This window comes from Pongo abelii, chromosome 4 (genome assembly GCF_028885655.2).
Source record: "Pongo abelii isolate AG06213 chromosome 4, NHGRI_mPonAbe1-v2.0_pri, whole genome shotgun sequence".
NCBI classification, from domain to species: Eukaryota; Metazoa; Chordata; class Mammalia; order Primates; family Hominidae; genus Pongo; species Pongo abelii.
This window is the reverse complement of record NC_071989.2, coordinates 31,953,719-31,970,013: the sequence shown is the minus strand read 5'-3', so window position 1 is coordinate 31,970,013 and position 16,295 is coordinate 31,953,719. Positions and strand designations below refer to the sequence as shown.

At 39.1% G+C, this 16,295-nt stretch overlaps 1 protein-coding gene across 13 annotated transcripts in view; it reads left to right on the top strand.

Annotated features, from left to right (window-relative positions):
• The window catches only part of DROSHA (drosha ribonuclease III), a 131,232-nt gene extending 115,245 nt beyond the window's left edge, over positions 1–15,987 (top strand). For 8 of the 13 annotated variants that reach the window (XM_024247302.3, XM_024247298.3, XM_024247301.3 and 5 more), the window contains 6 exons: positions 6,379–6,520; positions 7,943–8,025; positions 8,116–8,219; positions 10,322–10,414; positions 11,528–11,574; positions 15,726–15,987. In XM_024247302.3, coding sequence (XP_024103070.1) covers positions 6,379–6,520; positions 7,943–8,025; positions 8,116–8,219; positions 10,322–10,414; positions 11,528–11,574; positions 15,726–15,856 — 600 coding nt within the window. In that variant the 3' untranslated portion in view covers positions 15,857–15,987. The remainder of the gene's footprint in view (positions 1–6,378; positions 6,521–7,942; positions 8,026–8,115; positions 8,220–10,321; positions 10,415–11,527; positions 11,575–15,725) is intronic. The other 5 variants (XM_063724077.1, XM_063724078.1, XM_063724076.1 and 2 more) reach the window with 1 other exon arrangement.
• Positions 15,988–16,295: the final 308 nt, after the last annotated feature.

The window sequence follows — 16,295 nt, the reverse complement described above, 5'->3', positions numbered from 1 at the left end:
ACACTAAGCAAGCCCTTGCCTCAGGACCTTTGCGGTACATTTTATCTGGCTGCAGTATTGTTCTCCTGGTAATCTATATGGCCAAATCGCTCACCTCCTTCAGGTCTCTGTTCAGATGTCATCTTATCAATAAGGCCTTCCTTAACCTACCCTGAATAAATAGGCAACCACTTCCCCTTGTCCCTAGCACACCTCCTCAGCCTGGAACCTCTCATGTCTTTTTCCTCCTTAGCATATAGTATGTAATGTACTTGTTTACTATCTGTCTTCTCCGATCAGAGTGTAAACTCCATGAAGTCCAGGGTTTTTGTTTGTTTTCTCCATTCCTGATTCCTTGGTCCCTGGGAAGTACCTGGCATATCAGTGCTCAGCAAGTATGCTTTGACCGAATGATCATCCTATCCCAGCTTAACTCTCTACAGTTGCTCTTCAGATAGTTTCTAAAGAACAGGCAAAGCCCTGGGTGGTCTGGCCTTGCCCGCCTGCCCAGCCTCATACCACAGGCTCTTCTTCTCGCTCTGCACCTCTGCACTGAGCTGCTATTTGCATTTCTCCAGGCCTCCTCCTGCCAGCAGGCCTTTGTGTATGCTCTTCCTCCCCCTGGAAGCTGTTCTGTTAGCCCTTACTTTTATGTGCCTGATATCTTCTACTCTTCCTTTAGATGTCGTTTCTGGTGTGACTTCTGGATGCGGGGGAAACTTTCCCTGACCACCCTTACCCATCCCCCCACCCCATCAAAATTCTGTGTTGTTTTCCTTCCTGGCCTCTACCTCAGTTTGCCTACCCCAATAGACTAGAAGTTCTTTGAGAGCATGTTTTTGTTCATCACTGTATGCTCAGCAGTGCCTGGCATATGATATGCCCTCAGTACATCTTTGCTAAATAAATAGAAGAGTGACAATTGTGCAGTCAGCTAAGTCAAGAGGGAAGAGGCAGTGGCACTGGAGGGAAGTGGACTGTTGCTTTATATATAAGGGAAGAAGTGGAAGGCTTACTTATGAGTGTCTAAGGATTAAAATTAATTTAAAATTTGGAGAGGATTACTTATTGCAGTCGCATTGGTTGGGGGATGGCAAATGATTCATTATTGTGATTAAAGAGCACACAGCTACAGTAATTCACATTGGGAGGCATTCATTAGCTTTGAGCCATTCCCTTGCACACTTAAAGGGAATAAGGACAATTGAGCAAATGTAATATGGCTTTCAAGTTTTGAATGCTGATGGGGAAAAACATTCTGTTCTGTAATTTGGCTATTCAAAAAGGCCTACTCGGGAAGGAGTGTTAGGCTTATCCAATTGTTCTAGGATAACCAAGTTTGCATTGGGCTATAGAGGGAAGAAGTTCTGTTTCATATGCTGAAGTTTTTAGTTTTTAGGTTGGTGTATGCAGTAGGGTCAAGGTATAAATTGTGAGAACGCCTCAAAGAAAGTGTTTACACAGGCCAGGATGCCTGTCATGTAACCCTTGGAAATCTTAAGCCATAGGAGTTTTCTCCTCTGTATCATTCTTCTTTCTTAGCCTTTACTCTTTGCTAAAAATAGTTGCTAATCTCCATGCCTACTGTGTTCAAGGCACTGTACCCAATGGTGACATGCACTATAGTGGTGCATGTTTTTGTTTGTTTTTAATGATTTGGGATAATGGGAAAGAGAGCAAGGATTACAGATAAAAAGCTCAAGAACTGGTGATCTAATCCTGCCCTGCTGCTTCCACACAGCACTGAGCATAAATCATTCAGACAAACAGGTATTTTATCTAAAAGATCTCGTTGAGAAGATAGATTCCACAGTCTCCTGTCTGAGGATTTCTGTCACTGACATAATTTGGCTCTTTGTATCTGACCTGTATTTGCCTGCTAGCATTTATGTACCTTTTCTTTAATTATCACGGGAAATGGAGACCATCTGGCGACCACTCTTGGTATAATAGACCTGTGTGGCATATCACTGTCACTTTCAATAGTATATTCTGCTTTCACCTCATGTTCTTATATTAAGCCCTCAAAATAATAAATCACAGTCTGCTTATTTTACACTAGGTGGCCCTCTTTGGTAGCTCATCCCCCAGCTGTGGTTTTTCTCTTTAGATTCAAGAGTGAAATAGGGAACTTGAAGGAAGATTGTCAATATGTATGTTTTATTTAAACGAATAAATCTTTTTCTTATGAAAGTTTAAAGTAATGATGAAAGACTGCTATGCTGGGATAATAGAAAACATCCTGGATTCTCAATACCAGAGTTTGAGATCTGGGATATTTACATTGGTCTATGACATTGCACCAGGAATTCAGCAGTCCTTTCCTCAGGTTTACAGAGAGCTTTAATTATAGTCTTCTTAGTCATTTCTGGTGATTTCAAATTAAACTTTGTCTTTTTGGAAGTATTTTTTTTAAAGTTGTTGATGACAGGTTGGCACCTGGTAAAATGGAGAATTTTGAGGACAGTGAGTGGACAGGACAGGTATCCAAAACATTTTACATTGAAAACAAATTCAGAGGAATTCTTAGAATTTTCTAGAACCTTTTCCCATAACTGAAGAGCAAACATATTTTGTCGAATTATGATGATGCTGTTGTGAATAACACAGCAACAGCTAACATTTCTGTTGTGTTTATCATATGCCAGTCATTGTAGTTAGATTATGTGTCATTCACTCTAATTCTCAAAACAATCCTGAGAGGTAGGTACTACATTCTCCATTTTATAGATGAGGAAACTGAGGCTCAGAGAGATTTAATAACTTAGACAGGGTCACTTAACTAGGAAGTGCCAGAGCCACAATTTGAACCCAGGTAACTTGGTGCGAAATCTTTTGCTTTTTGCTATCTCTAACGCAAGGCATTGTTTGCAAAATAGTCTGATAACTGTCTTCTGCTCAATTGTGTGCTTAATGTTTATTTTCTAGATTTCCACTAAAATATATAAATAGATATTTCCTCTTTGTAAAATAGTAATTTATAACATCACCATCTACAGGCTTTTCAACTTCATGTCTTGCCCCCATTTAAATCCTTCCGCCAAAGCAATCTTTCTAAAATAAAAAAAATTTACCTCACGACTGCCCCCATTTGATACCTTTTGGGATTCCTCTTCACCTACAGGAAAGTGCAGCCTTCTTTACATCACCTGCCAGCCTCACTGCATCAGCTCTCCTCCCTTGGCTCTGATTCCCCCTCCAGGTCCACCCAGCGGTCACCTTGCTGTGTAATAGCCCCTTGCATTTGCCATAGCTGCTCTGTCTTCCTTGGAAACCCTTTCCCACCCTTCTCTCACTGGCTGACTCAGTCTTTTTCAGTTCTGATTCTGTGTTCATCAGAGTCCACCTACATGAATCTTTTCAAAAGTTAGATCTTTAGAAATGTTGATTCATTGGTTCTTGAAAGAAGCCTGGGCACCAGGTTCTCAGAAGCACCTTATGATTCTGATGTTACAGCCAGGTAAATGAGGCCCTGAAATGCTTTTACTCAAATGTCAGCCCTCCTCCAGGAGGCCTCCCTGGAAGGCTGCGGTCTAGAGGAGCACCTGCGTGTATCTGCAGTCTCTGTGCCGGCACTGCAGTCACCACAGTGCATTGCAACAGCCGGTCTGCACGTGGCTTCCGAGGAGGGTGTCAGTTCCTGAGGGCAGCAGCAGCACGTTGCTCCTCTCAGGATCTTCAGCTGTCAGCACAGGGCCTGGCATGTAATTGGTCTGCACCCACTGGTGCACTGAACTGCTGTAACCTCAGGTTTTCTTTCTTGCTGATACCCCTGGGGTGTGTTCTTTGGCAAATAACATGATTCTTATGAAGTAGAGTTCAGCAAAGGACAAGGATGAAAGTTGTCATTTAGAGAACTGCCATTCAGACTTTATTGCCTAGGTAAAGAGCAACGTCTTCTCTCTTTTCAACTCATTTTCCAAGTTTAAACTGACGATGAGAATATGGATGATGTATAGCTTCCTTCTCCCCCACTGATTTTTGGTTCAGGCTCTGGGTTTTTGGCAAGAACTTACAGATCTCACTTATTATTGACCACCCTTCTGCTTTAAGACCTGTCAGGGCTTGTCTGAAATAAAACTGGAAGCACTTCTGATTCCATCCTCACTGCTTTCCTCCTTTCCCGTCAGACAGCATTACTGTATAGCACTGAGTGAGGGGCCCTGACACTGGAAGGTGGCAGGTGCGGCCTGGCCGCCAGTGATGTATCATCATTTGTGTGGGCTCATGTGTGCGTTGGGCTTGTTGTATCTGAGGCATGAACATTCCATATACATGGCTTAAAGAGTTTTCTTCCCATACCGAAAGCATATATTCGGAGAGGACCCAACTTATTCAGCATAGCCTTGTTCCCATAGTAGCCATCCTATTCTCCCACAGCCTCTACTTTAGGAAAGCTCCCTGTCCCCATTTGAAATCCAAACCAAAAAAGATATATCACTTTCAGCTCAATTATTCCATAATTACAAGATATGAGGCTAGTGGGCTCTTTATTGGTTGGGTCTTACATTAATGTTATATGCTAGCCTTTTAATTTTGAGCTCCTCTATGGATGTTAATTTTGGTGAAACTCTATATTGAAGAAAAGATGGGGCTAAGGGTGAGATAGGAGGAGGAAAGAAAGCAGAGACAGGCAAAGAATAATAGTCTGAAATTCAACAGCAAGCATGGCTTATGAAGATCAAGTTATATTTCTGCTTCATGAATCATTGTCAGACAAATTAAGGACATATTGTTTCTTATTTATCTATTGTCAAGGATTCACTATCAGACACTAAGAATAAATCTTGATTTTCATAAGCTCTGTTGACACCGTGGAGCCACAGAGCATAAAACTTGCATCTAATAAAGAAAGTGCGACATGGAACAGCAGGGAGTGGAATACCAGCACAACTCACAGCTGCTTCCTGCTCCTCGTCCCTGTTTTCAGGAATGTTTCTTAGCAGGAAGTTTTTTAATAGACCATTAATTTGTTATATGTATTCTAAGAAAAGTTGCAGTTGTAGATGCATTATTCTCCCAAATCTTAGAGATCAGGGATGATCATGTTCCATTTTTGTTTGGTGAGTTCCCATCTTTGTATGCACCTACTTGCTCCCGGCTGTCCTCCTCTCCTCTTCCCTAGTGAGTGGCTAATGAGTGTTAAATGCCTAAACCATACTTGTTTTATGGACACTTCTATAATGGATTCGTTGCATAATTTTCATGCAGTGTATAGTGTTACTAGTTGGAAATTCTTGGAGGACTCTTAGCTGTCTGATGAAATTCCTAGTAGAAATTTTTGTTTTGAATTCGTAAAGTTGAAATATGAAAATTATATTTTAATTTGATTAGAGACAAAGGGTACCAGTATGGGCTGGGCGCAGTGGCTCACGCCTGTAATCGCAACACTTTGGAAGGTCAAGGTGGGTGGATCACTTGAGCTCTGGAGTTCGAGACCAGCCTAGGCAACATGGTGAAACCCTGTCTCTACAAAAAATACAAAAATTAGCTGGGTATGATGGCAGGCGCCTATAGTAACAGCTACTCAGGAGGCTGAGGTGGGAGGATAGCTTGAGTCCAGAAGGTGGAGGTTGCAGTGAGCCAAGATGGTGTGCCACTGCACTCCAGCCTAGGCAACAGAGCAAGAGCCTGTCTCAAAAAAAAAGGGTATCAGTATGAAAAACTGAGACTCAAGCTAGATACCATAGATCTTTAAAATAATAATAAAAATAAAAATGTAAATAAATAATTTAAATCTTTTCATAATATTTACTTAAACCTCACTTAAGTCCTATAATATCAAAATTAGCATCAGTGCCATGAAACTTGAAGCTTATTTTAGACTTAAAAAAAAAATCCTTTAAAATTAATGTACAGTGACAGAAAGCAGGCCGAGTTTGCCTGGTCAGGGGTTGGGAAGGATGCAGTGCATGGAGATGCTGGGAATTTGTTTGGCGTGATAAAAATGTACATGTTTTTCAAAACTCTTCTAACTGTGCACTGAAAATGGGTGCATTTTATTGAATGTAAGTTACACTTTAATAAAATTGATTTTTAAAACTCTTAATGCTTCCTTATTTATTAGCATTAAACTTATTAGAAGCTATGACCTGAAATCATATTATACATCCCCCCTCCTCCACCACAGCCCTGCCACAATGCTCCTAAGGAAGTAAACGAGCCATTTATGTCAGTAAGGTAAAAATCCAGGATAGTAGAGTGGAGTACGTTATTAAGGAGAAGGTAGACGGGCATGGAGCATATCACTGTCATCTGGGTGATGGTTGAGGACCTAGACCTCACTTATTTTGGTGTCCCTGTCAGTAAGAGCCTCTCAGGCTGGTTGGGTCCAACCCAGGAATAAGAGAGGTCAAAAGTGAAATGTGTTCTCAATGTACCCCCATTCCTTTTGGGCAGTTGTTGCGAAGCTCTTTGGTGAATAATAGAACTCAGGCCAAGGTAGCGGAGGAGCTGGGCATGCAGGAGTATGCCATAACCAACGACAAGACCAAGAGGCCCGTGGCGCTTCGCACCAAGACCTTGGCGGACCTTTTGGAATGTGAGTGCCACACACTTTTCTGTCAACCTTCAGGTTCAGAGTTTAAGTCCAAGTAACCGTATTTGTCCTCCTCCTCATTATTATTATGTTCTGGCTAAAGAAACCTTGTTTGCTATTTTAATTTTTATTTATGCTTTTTACCAAAGCTTTTCTGAAGGAAAATAATTTGAAACTAAGACATGTGAATAATGAATTTTTATGTTCCATCTATGTTCAGTGGTACCCCCAACACATACCCCTCCATCCTAACACTCAGCTACCACATCCCTTTGTGTGAAACAGTAATAGAATATGAAGATCAGTTGTTGTAAATCAGAGCCTTTTTGCCACCCAGCAGCATTCATATAGGGGCACAGAAGAAAGAAGGGTAATTTATTCACTAAATACTAAAACTATTATTCATTGTTTTGAATGAGTGCAAAGCTCTGCGGACAAATGTCATCTTTTGCAGTTTCCGATATGGTCTGGTAGCATTGTAAATAATCCTATTATAGTTAACGAAAGGATTATACACATAGTTGTATTGTTTGTATGACTTCAAAATAAGTGGGCCATTCACTGAGCCTTAGAACTTTTTTTTTTAATGTTACGGTATTTTTGACAATGGGAATTATATTCAAGTATCAAAGTCTACCATGCAAAACCAGCTTATTTACAAAGTGCAAAAGCATTCTGACTAAGGAACTTAAAAGAACTTCTTTTTCAATGAAAGAAAAGTAATTTAAAGATGAAAATCACATAAAAATTAAACTGAGAGATCATTCTCACTTTTTTTTTTTAGCTCAATGAAAGCTATTTTTATTCCTTCTTTTGAAAATGCACCATTTGTTTGCTTTGTCAAGGTACCTTTAAATGAAGTCATCCTAGGGGGTCACCATTTATTAATGCAAAATTTGACATATTGTTCTCATTAAGATCAGTATGAGGTTTTTCTCTTTTTGGGCAGATTGAATCTATAAATTACCCCATTTCTGTTCATTAAATTTAACATAGAATCCTTAAAAACAGGGGATCTCAGGATTGGTGTTGAAAATGGCAAGACCCAAGAATGTGCATATTCTGGCATCGTATCTAATCTTCAAGTAGTATTTTGACTTATTTGATGTTAACAGGGTTGGGTGCTCAGATAGCATTTTTTCCCTGATATACAGCGGCATTCTGTGTACCTTTTAAGCTATTCATTTAGCCCTTAGCTAAATGCAGTTTGGTCTTTGTACTCTATGATTTGCATCTTACACATCTCTTGCTGCTTTTGATATTAATGATAAAAAGTGGGGGAAGATGAAATGGTAGCGCTAAAAAATAAAGAGGGCCTGGAAGTTGAAACTATTACTAAAATTTTGCTTAAAAGTCTAGGTCTCTTACTCTGTCTGATAGATGGCAGTGTTTGTGGTTTATTTTAAAGTATTCTTTTTTCCCCAGCATTTATTGCAGCGCTGTACATTGATAAGGATTTGGAATATGTTCATACTTTCATGAATGTCTGCTTCTTTCCACGATTGAAAGTAAGCTCATATAAACTTTGAATTAGTGGTCTGCTTTATGTTTGGTGATTCCAGAACCCGTTACTAAATAGTTTTTGGGGACTTCCACAGGAGTTCATTTTGAATCAGGATTGGAATGACCCCAAATCCCAGCTTCAGCAGTGTTGCTTGACACTTAGGACAGAAGGAAAAGAGCCAGACATTCCTCTGTACAAGTAAGTAGTTGCTGCCTGCAGGCCATTGGTTGGATCCAGCATGCCTAGAATTGACTTTCCATGTGCCTTGAAGAATGAGGCATTGTGGGGTGATCATGACAGGAGCCCAGGATTGAGACTTCTTGGCTGTTAGTGTGACTTTGGGCCCCACAGGGAAACTCATTGGGGCTGTCAGTCTTAGCTGTAATAAGTGGGTCCCACTCCATTATCTCTGTTCTCTCCCATTTCTAAAAATCTCTGTGAACTACTGCCTGGGAGGGAGACAAACTAAGATTATGAGATCAAAAAGAAAATTTGGATTCAGTGGTTTTTATGTACATTTTTATATTTGTCTTCTTGCTTGTAACTTCTGCTGGGCTGTGCCTCCAGATGAGAAGATCATGTATGATTATTTGTAGCAATATTTGGGTACCTCTCTGCACTTTCCCTGAACCCCTATTGGCTTCAACTTGGAACTTTTCTTCTCAGAAGCCATCATGTACCTTGAATATCTTTATCCTTTGAGTGGTAGCCAAAAGTCATTAAAAAGGAATGTAGGTGACTAATGGGTCACTACACCACTTAATACCCGCTCTGATGAAAACAGGAGGTTCAGCTCTGAAGTAGAGTAATTATCTTGAGACACACATAGGTTGATTAAGAAGATGCTTTCAAAGTGGAATTACAAAATGAAATGATTATTGAAATAGGTGGGTTGCATCTCAAGGTATTGTCTGGGTACATGATTTTAAGGATGTTTAAAGGTTGTTTCAAAACTGTTTCACCCCGTGTGGATGCATACACGGTTGCAAGCGCACACATCTGTGTGTGTGTTCTGTATGGAGTAAAACTCCCCTTTGGACTGTCAAATTTCAAAATACACAAGGAAAAACATTAGACTGGCAGTTGGGAATTTTCAATCCTTTCGCATATTTTTATTTAACAGTCACAACACTTTATAGGCCTTTTTGCTAAAGAAAAACTAAGGCCAGGAGAAGAGGTTGAGTCACCCCACAGCAAGCTACTATAAATTACGCCAAGAAGCTGTCACTGCTAAACAATAGTTCCTTTATTTATTGGGGGAAAAAGGCCCCAAATGTTTAGAAATAGCACTTTATTATGTGCCTAATAAGCATAATGAATATCCAAACTGTATTTTATGAAAGGCTCATAGCATTTCCTCATCAGAGTGATAATTGAGGTTCAATAAATAAAATGAGGATGCTAAACTTTCCATAGCACAGGCATGATTACTGTAATAAGTACTACCTTCAAGAAGCCACTCGTGCACTTTCATCCCATGGAGCGTATGAACACAAAGGAAATTGCTATGCTCCCTTCTCATAAATCCCCCAAATGAAAGTACAAGATGAGTTTGCTCATTTTATCAAGATCATGGGGTTGTTTTACATGTTTTTTTTTTAAGATTACTATGTTCATTCCATTATCTTTGTTGGCTACTTTTAATTTCCCTTTTCCATGAAGTTATCAGTTTTACTGCATTTGAAATCTGCACCATGTCATTAAAATCCCAAGTACCTGGAGCTGTGTTTTTTTGGCGATTGTGTTGTGTACTTGGCATTATAGCGTACCTTTGAAGTGATCTCAGATGTTTCAGAAATTAAATACATTTTCTGATCTTTTAGATAAGATACAGACATTAGAAAGAATCCATAAAGGAGGTGAAAGCATTCAGATGTGGCCTGAAATGTATTACCCCAATATTTATTGTCTTAGGCTGTGATTAGCACTGAAAACCAATAGACAGGAGCTCTTAACTTTTCATGATGAAAGTTTATGAATATGCACACTTAGAAATTCTTTAAAAATATTTTACACTTCACTGTTAGCCTTTTGATGTTATTTATATTACTTTGGGAAGAAATATTAAAATGCAATGCAGAATTTTTAAAAATTTCTATTTCAAACGCTCTCGATATTTGTCAGATTAGCAAATCAAAAACTTAACTCTTTTTACCTTTCTGCCATTTTCACATTTCCTGTTATTTTACTGAACTCTGTCTAGGCAATAAGTACGTGATTTTCCTCATAGTTACATAGTAACCATGACAAATAACACTTTACCTTAATAAATGATAAATGTTCTTTCCTTTCCCTTTCAGGACTCTGCAGACAGTGGGCCCATCCCATGCCCGAACCTACACTGTGGCTGTTTATTTCAAGGGAGAAAGAATAGGCTGTGGGAAAGGACCAAGGTATGAGAAGAGAATACCTGGAATTGCTTTGAATGAACATCCTGTGTGTCTAATTCCCTAGCTGGTATCTCCAAACTCAATCATCTGTCTTTTTTAACTCAGAGAATAAAATGTTCAAGAGTCGTAGCAAAGTGAATTCCAGAGATTAATGTCCCCACATTAATTGTCTCAAAGCCAAGCCCTGAATCAGCCCTGGACCATGGGAATACCATTGTGTAAGGGGCTTTAGCTATCTTGAGAAAACCACATTACCTGTTAAGAAGGTCTGCCTGGTTTTAGTTACCCACACTTTGATGCAAGCTGTGCGTGTAAGATGTGTCATGTTGCACATGACACGACCATTAGACTTTTTTATTTTTTGGAGATAGAGTCTCACTTTGTCATCCATTCTGGGGTTCAGTGGCATGATCTCCATTCACTGCAACCTCTGCTTGTGCCTCGGCCACCTGAGAAGCTAGGATTACAGGCACATGCCACCATGCCCGCTAATTTTTGTATTTTTAGTAGAGACAGGGTTTCACCATGTTGGCCAAGCTGGTCTCGAACTTCTGACCTCAAGTGGTCCCCACCCTGCCTCAGCCTCCCAAAGTGCTGGGATTTTAGGTATGAGTTCACTGTGTCCAGCTCTGTTAGATATTTGATTTACTACTGCTCACCTGAGCTGTATGGAAATGCTAGCATCTTTAGGTGAAAAGAATTATGTATATTATCACCTTTCTTTGAACTCTCCAGTCTGTATCTTAAACTGAGAAATGATTTGAAACCTGTCTATATTTTTTTTTATTCTTTTCCTCTTTAAACTTTACAGTGAGGGTATTCAAACTTAAGTATGAAATACTTCAGACCTAACATAAATGGAAGGCATTTTATTGCAGTATTAAAGTGTGGAGTGAATAACTTAAGGAGGCTTTGTGCAAATCAATGACATTTCTGCATGCTCTCGTGTATATTCCTATCTGTGCGATTCAGTGTGTGACAGTGTAAGTAATCAGAGGAGATATTATGCACTGAACGTGAAAATCAGCCTGAAAAATTTGTAGCCATACCTTGCATTTTTGAAAAAAAAAAAAATCTTGAAATTAAAGTATATCTTACTTTTATTTTATTTAATAGTATTCAGCAGGCAGAAATGGGAGCAGCAATGGATGCGCTTGAAAAATGTAAGCCTTTTTTTTCCTATAATTATGTTCGTAATGTAATGAGTGTTTTATGGAAAGGAAATGAGGAAGGAGAAAAATGGTAAGTACTGATAAAATGTGATCTTGTTTTCTTCAGAATTATTCTTTACACAGAGAATATAGTAGAATGTGAGACATTCTAAAATGGGCTTATATTTAAAAATAAAAGTATTCCTGAGTGCTTTTTGATTTGCATTTTCCTTTTTTGCTTAGAGTCCTAATCTCAGCGCGGGTGACCTGTATGAACAGCCTACTGTGTTTTCTTTCTTTTTTTTTTTGAGATGGAGTTTCGCTCTTGTTGCCCAGGCTGGAGTGCAGTGGCGTGATCTCGGCTCACTGCAACCTCTGCCTCCCAGGTCCAGGTGTCAGGTGATTCTCCTGCCTCAGCCTCCCCCGTAGCTGGGATTACAGGTGCCTCCTACCACACCCAGCTAATTTTTCTGTATTTTTAGTAGAGATGGGGTTTCACCATATTGGCCAGGCTGGTCTCGAACTCCTAACCTCAGATGATCCACCCACCTCGGCCTCCCAAAGTGCTGGGATTACAGGCATGAGCCATTGCGCCCGGCCTGTGTTTTCTTTCATACATTTCTCTATTCTTTAAAATCTTGTAACAGAAAAGTATACGTGTGAAGGTTTTTTCTTTTTTGTTTTGGCCATTGTTTTATTAAATGGGTTGTTATTACATACTTCTCTGCACCTTTCTTTTTTGCTCAATAATGTATCATGAGCAGCCCTGCAGATTATAGAAAACAGCTCCAGTTCATTCTTAGTGGCTGCATAATATTTCCTGCTATAGGTGTGCTATATTTTATTCAGCCTTTTTATTATTGGTGGACATTTTTTTTTAAATCATTATCACCAATAAATGTTATATATTGGTGCTTTTTAGTTCTGAGGAATAGGTTCCCAGGAGTAGGATGCGTGGGTTGAAGAAACTTCAATTACATGATTGACCTTGTAGGAAACTGCATAGTCTTTTGTAAACTGAAGGTTTAAGTGCAAGGGATTTTTCTTCTGAGGTCTATTGTGCTGCACAGCAGAACCTGTGGGCACAACATGACAGTGCAATTCTATTATGCTTCAAGTACCCTGCTAAATGAGGTAGGAGACAGCAAAGTGCGGGAAGCTAAAAGTGAAGAGGCCCAGAATCCTCAGGCATGGGAGAGATTCCAGGAAAGGCAAGCAGGCCAAGAGCCAAGTGGAAATCAGCAAAGTTTCCTGTTCAGGGGCAGGGAGTTTAGTGGGAGCAGACGCTGATACTGCCAGCGTCCAGCATCCATGGATTCTTCACTGAGAGTTTTAAGCTGGCTATTAGGAACTTTATCCGTTGTACATATAAATTTGCAATCAGAGTGAAATAAAAGTGAGATTCCATTTTTTGTTTGTTTTCAGCTATAAAACAGTACTGGAGAGATCACCTATTCTGAGACAGGCCTGCATATCCATAGTGGTAGGAGTGAGTTGTTTAAACTACTGGAAAGCAATTTGGCAGTATGTAAGCAGTTCCTTAAAGAAGTTCATAGCCTTGGTAGGCCAAGGTGGAAGACAAAAAATTTTAAAAAAAACAAACAAGAAAACATTAGCCAGGCTTGGTGGCATGCACTTGTAGTGCTAGCTACTTGGAAGGCTGAGGCCAGAGGATCACTTGAGCCCAGGGGTTCGAGGCTGCAGTGAGCTATGGTCATGCCACTGAACTCCGGCCTGGGCAACTGAGTGAGACCCTGTCTCTTCCCCTCCCCGCCAAAAAAAGTTCATACCATGAGAATCATGACAACTTGATTTATAATAGCAGATAAAAAAAACCTATGTGTTTTAGAGTAGGAAAATGTTTAATAAATTGTGGTATATCCCAGGGGTTAGGAAACATTTTTTGTAAAGGGCTGGATAGTAGGCATTTTAGACTTCCCAGACCATACAATCTCTGTCGCAATTCTCCAACTCTGCCATTGTAGCCCACTGGCCTGGATAGTGTGCACACTAATGGATGTGTCTATTTAATGGGTGTGTCTGTCTGCCAATAAAATTTTATTTATAAAAACAGATAGATAGCTGTATTTGGCCTGTGGGTAGTAGTTTACCAACCCTTGCTATACCCAAATGTTGTATCCATTACAGTAATGGTTTTAAAAACTAATGATATGGGAAAACACTTATGCTAGAATAAGTGAAAAAAAGTGTACCCATATATACATACCTATATTGTACTTTCCCAATGAGTAATGATTTTAAATGTTCAAGTGTCTAGGTATATGTGTGTGTGTGTATATATATGTATATATGTATGTATATACACATTTACATTGCATATATAGGTAGTGCAACTTCATAGGAAAAGGGCTATAAGGGTATATTTTAAAAGTTTTATCAATAGTTAAATGTGAATTGTGTTTTTCAAATGCAAATTTGATTTAACAGTAGAGTTTATTCTGGAAATAGAGTTCATTTTGTAGAAACTTGCTTTACAGCTAACTTAGTGGGATTTGTTTATTTTTGAAAAAAGTAGTTATATTTGAAACCTACATAAGGAATCAATTTGATCAGTTCAGGAATAGGATTTTATTACTGTTTTAATTCCAAAATACAGATGTCATGTTCTTTTTTTGTTTAAAATCAATCTCTGGGCCGGGCACAGTGGCTCATGCCTTTAATCCCAGCACTTTGGGAGGCCGAGGCAGGAGGCCAGGAGTTTGAGACCAGCCTGGCCAACATGGTGAAACCCCATCTCGACTAAAAATACAAAAATTAGCCGGTTGTGGTGGCACACGCCTGTAATCCTAGCTATTGGGGAGGCAGAGGCAGAGAACTGCTTGAACCTGGGAGGTGGAGGCTGCAGTGAGCTGAGAGATTGTGCTCCAGCGAGACTCCATCTCTAAATAAATAAATAAATAATAAATAAATAAAATCAATCTCTGACCCCCAGACATACCAGGTCTTTGCTGATTCCCCACCTGTCTTTCAGATGCTTTCCCACCACCCTGTCCCTTCTTCAACCTGGTGTAAGGATGGTATACTATAAAATTAAGAGGGAGAAAAGAATTTAGGATCTATTATACGGTCATCTCCCTTTATCCATGGGGTTACCTGACCCCAGTGGATGCCTAGAACTGCAGATAAAACTGAACATTATATAGACTATATTTTTTCCTACACATGCAAAATTTAATTGAAAGAGGAAATTTAATTTACAAATCAGGCACAGAAAGAGATTAACAATAATTAAATAAAATTGAACAATAATATACTGTAATGAAAGTTGTGTAAATGTACCCTTGATGGTATGCTGTGCCTTCTCTCTCTCTCCCTCAGAATATCTTATTGTACATTTTACTCACCTATTTTTGGTCCATGGTTGATCATGTGTAAATGAAACCATAGAGAGCGAGATCACTGATGAGGGGCCTGCTGTATATGTAGATCCACTTCATTACGCATCATCCTTAAAGCAAATAAATGAACTTGCCCCCAAGCATGCCATGCTTGCCCACATCTTGGATTCTTCATGTATTTGAAACATGAGGTTATGTGTCCGCTTTAACCCAATAAGTTTTCTACTTGAGTTACTTTTGCAGATACAGCTTTGGGCCTGTCATCGTAAACTTAAAAATTAATTATCAGACATAATGACTTAGAACGTGGCCCCTTTTTGTCCACCTGATCTTTCTTTGCTCTTTTCTGAATCTTTAATTCTTGGTAAATAATGGTGTGATAATATCATTTGTTTGAAGTTTTTAGTTTGAGCTTTTCAAAAACTATGACTCCATTTTACTGTATCCTTTCATCTCTCCCAGAAAGTCACCTGTTGCTAGGAGAGTGATGCTAAAGCACCTGCTTGGTATCATTCCCAAGCCACACGTCTGTGTTTTGACATTTCTGTGTGTTCGGTGCCTGCTATACCCAAGTTCACATCAGATACTGAAATTTACAATCAGGGACACTCATCCAGACTTCCAATATGTTTTTGAGTGATGAAAGAATAAGGGAAGAAAACAGTTTTCTATCTTGTGCCTTATAAAATACAATTATACACATTTCATATGCACGTATATTTGTATGTGTATATGTTTAGTTGCATCATTCTTTGCACTAGTGGCTATCCTTTATTAAATATAAAATATATTTCCTTGTGTCAGATAATTTTCCCCAGATGGCCCATCAGAAGCGGTTCATCGAACGGAAGTACAGACAAGAGTTAAAAGAAATGAGGTGGGAAAGAGAGCATCAAGAGAGAGAGCCAGATGAGACTGAAGACATCAAGAAATAAAGGAAGGCATGCAAGTGTGGAGTATTTACTTGCTCAGTAACTGTGACTGTTGTCTATTGAGACCTAGCCTAGTTTTCCTACAGACAATGAATGAAGTGTGCTCATTGAAATAAAATACAGAGTCAAATCTCTATTGTTGTTTTAATGATCTGTTTTTAGCTAGATGGTCTTTATTACAAAGTATTAGATTTTTCTTCTATTTAATGGAAAACTTGACTTTGGTGAATATGCATTACTTCCTTTTATTTTGCTCTTTAAATAATAAAATTCAAGAAGCAAATTCTATGTGGACTAGATCCTGTTTTTCCATCTCTGTCACAGATTGTGACCCTAGACTTTCAATTGACAAGTAAAAAATTGACTTTACTAGACATTTTGACTATGTTCTAGTAACATCTATCCTTTTTCAAATCTCTGGATTTTTAAGTAGATTGTTCAG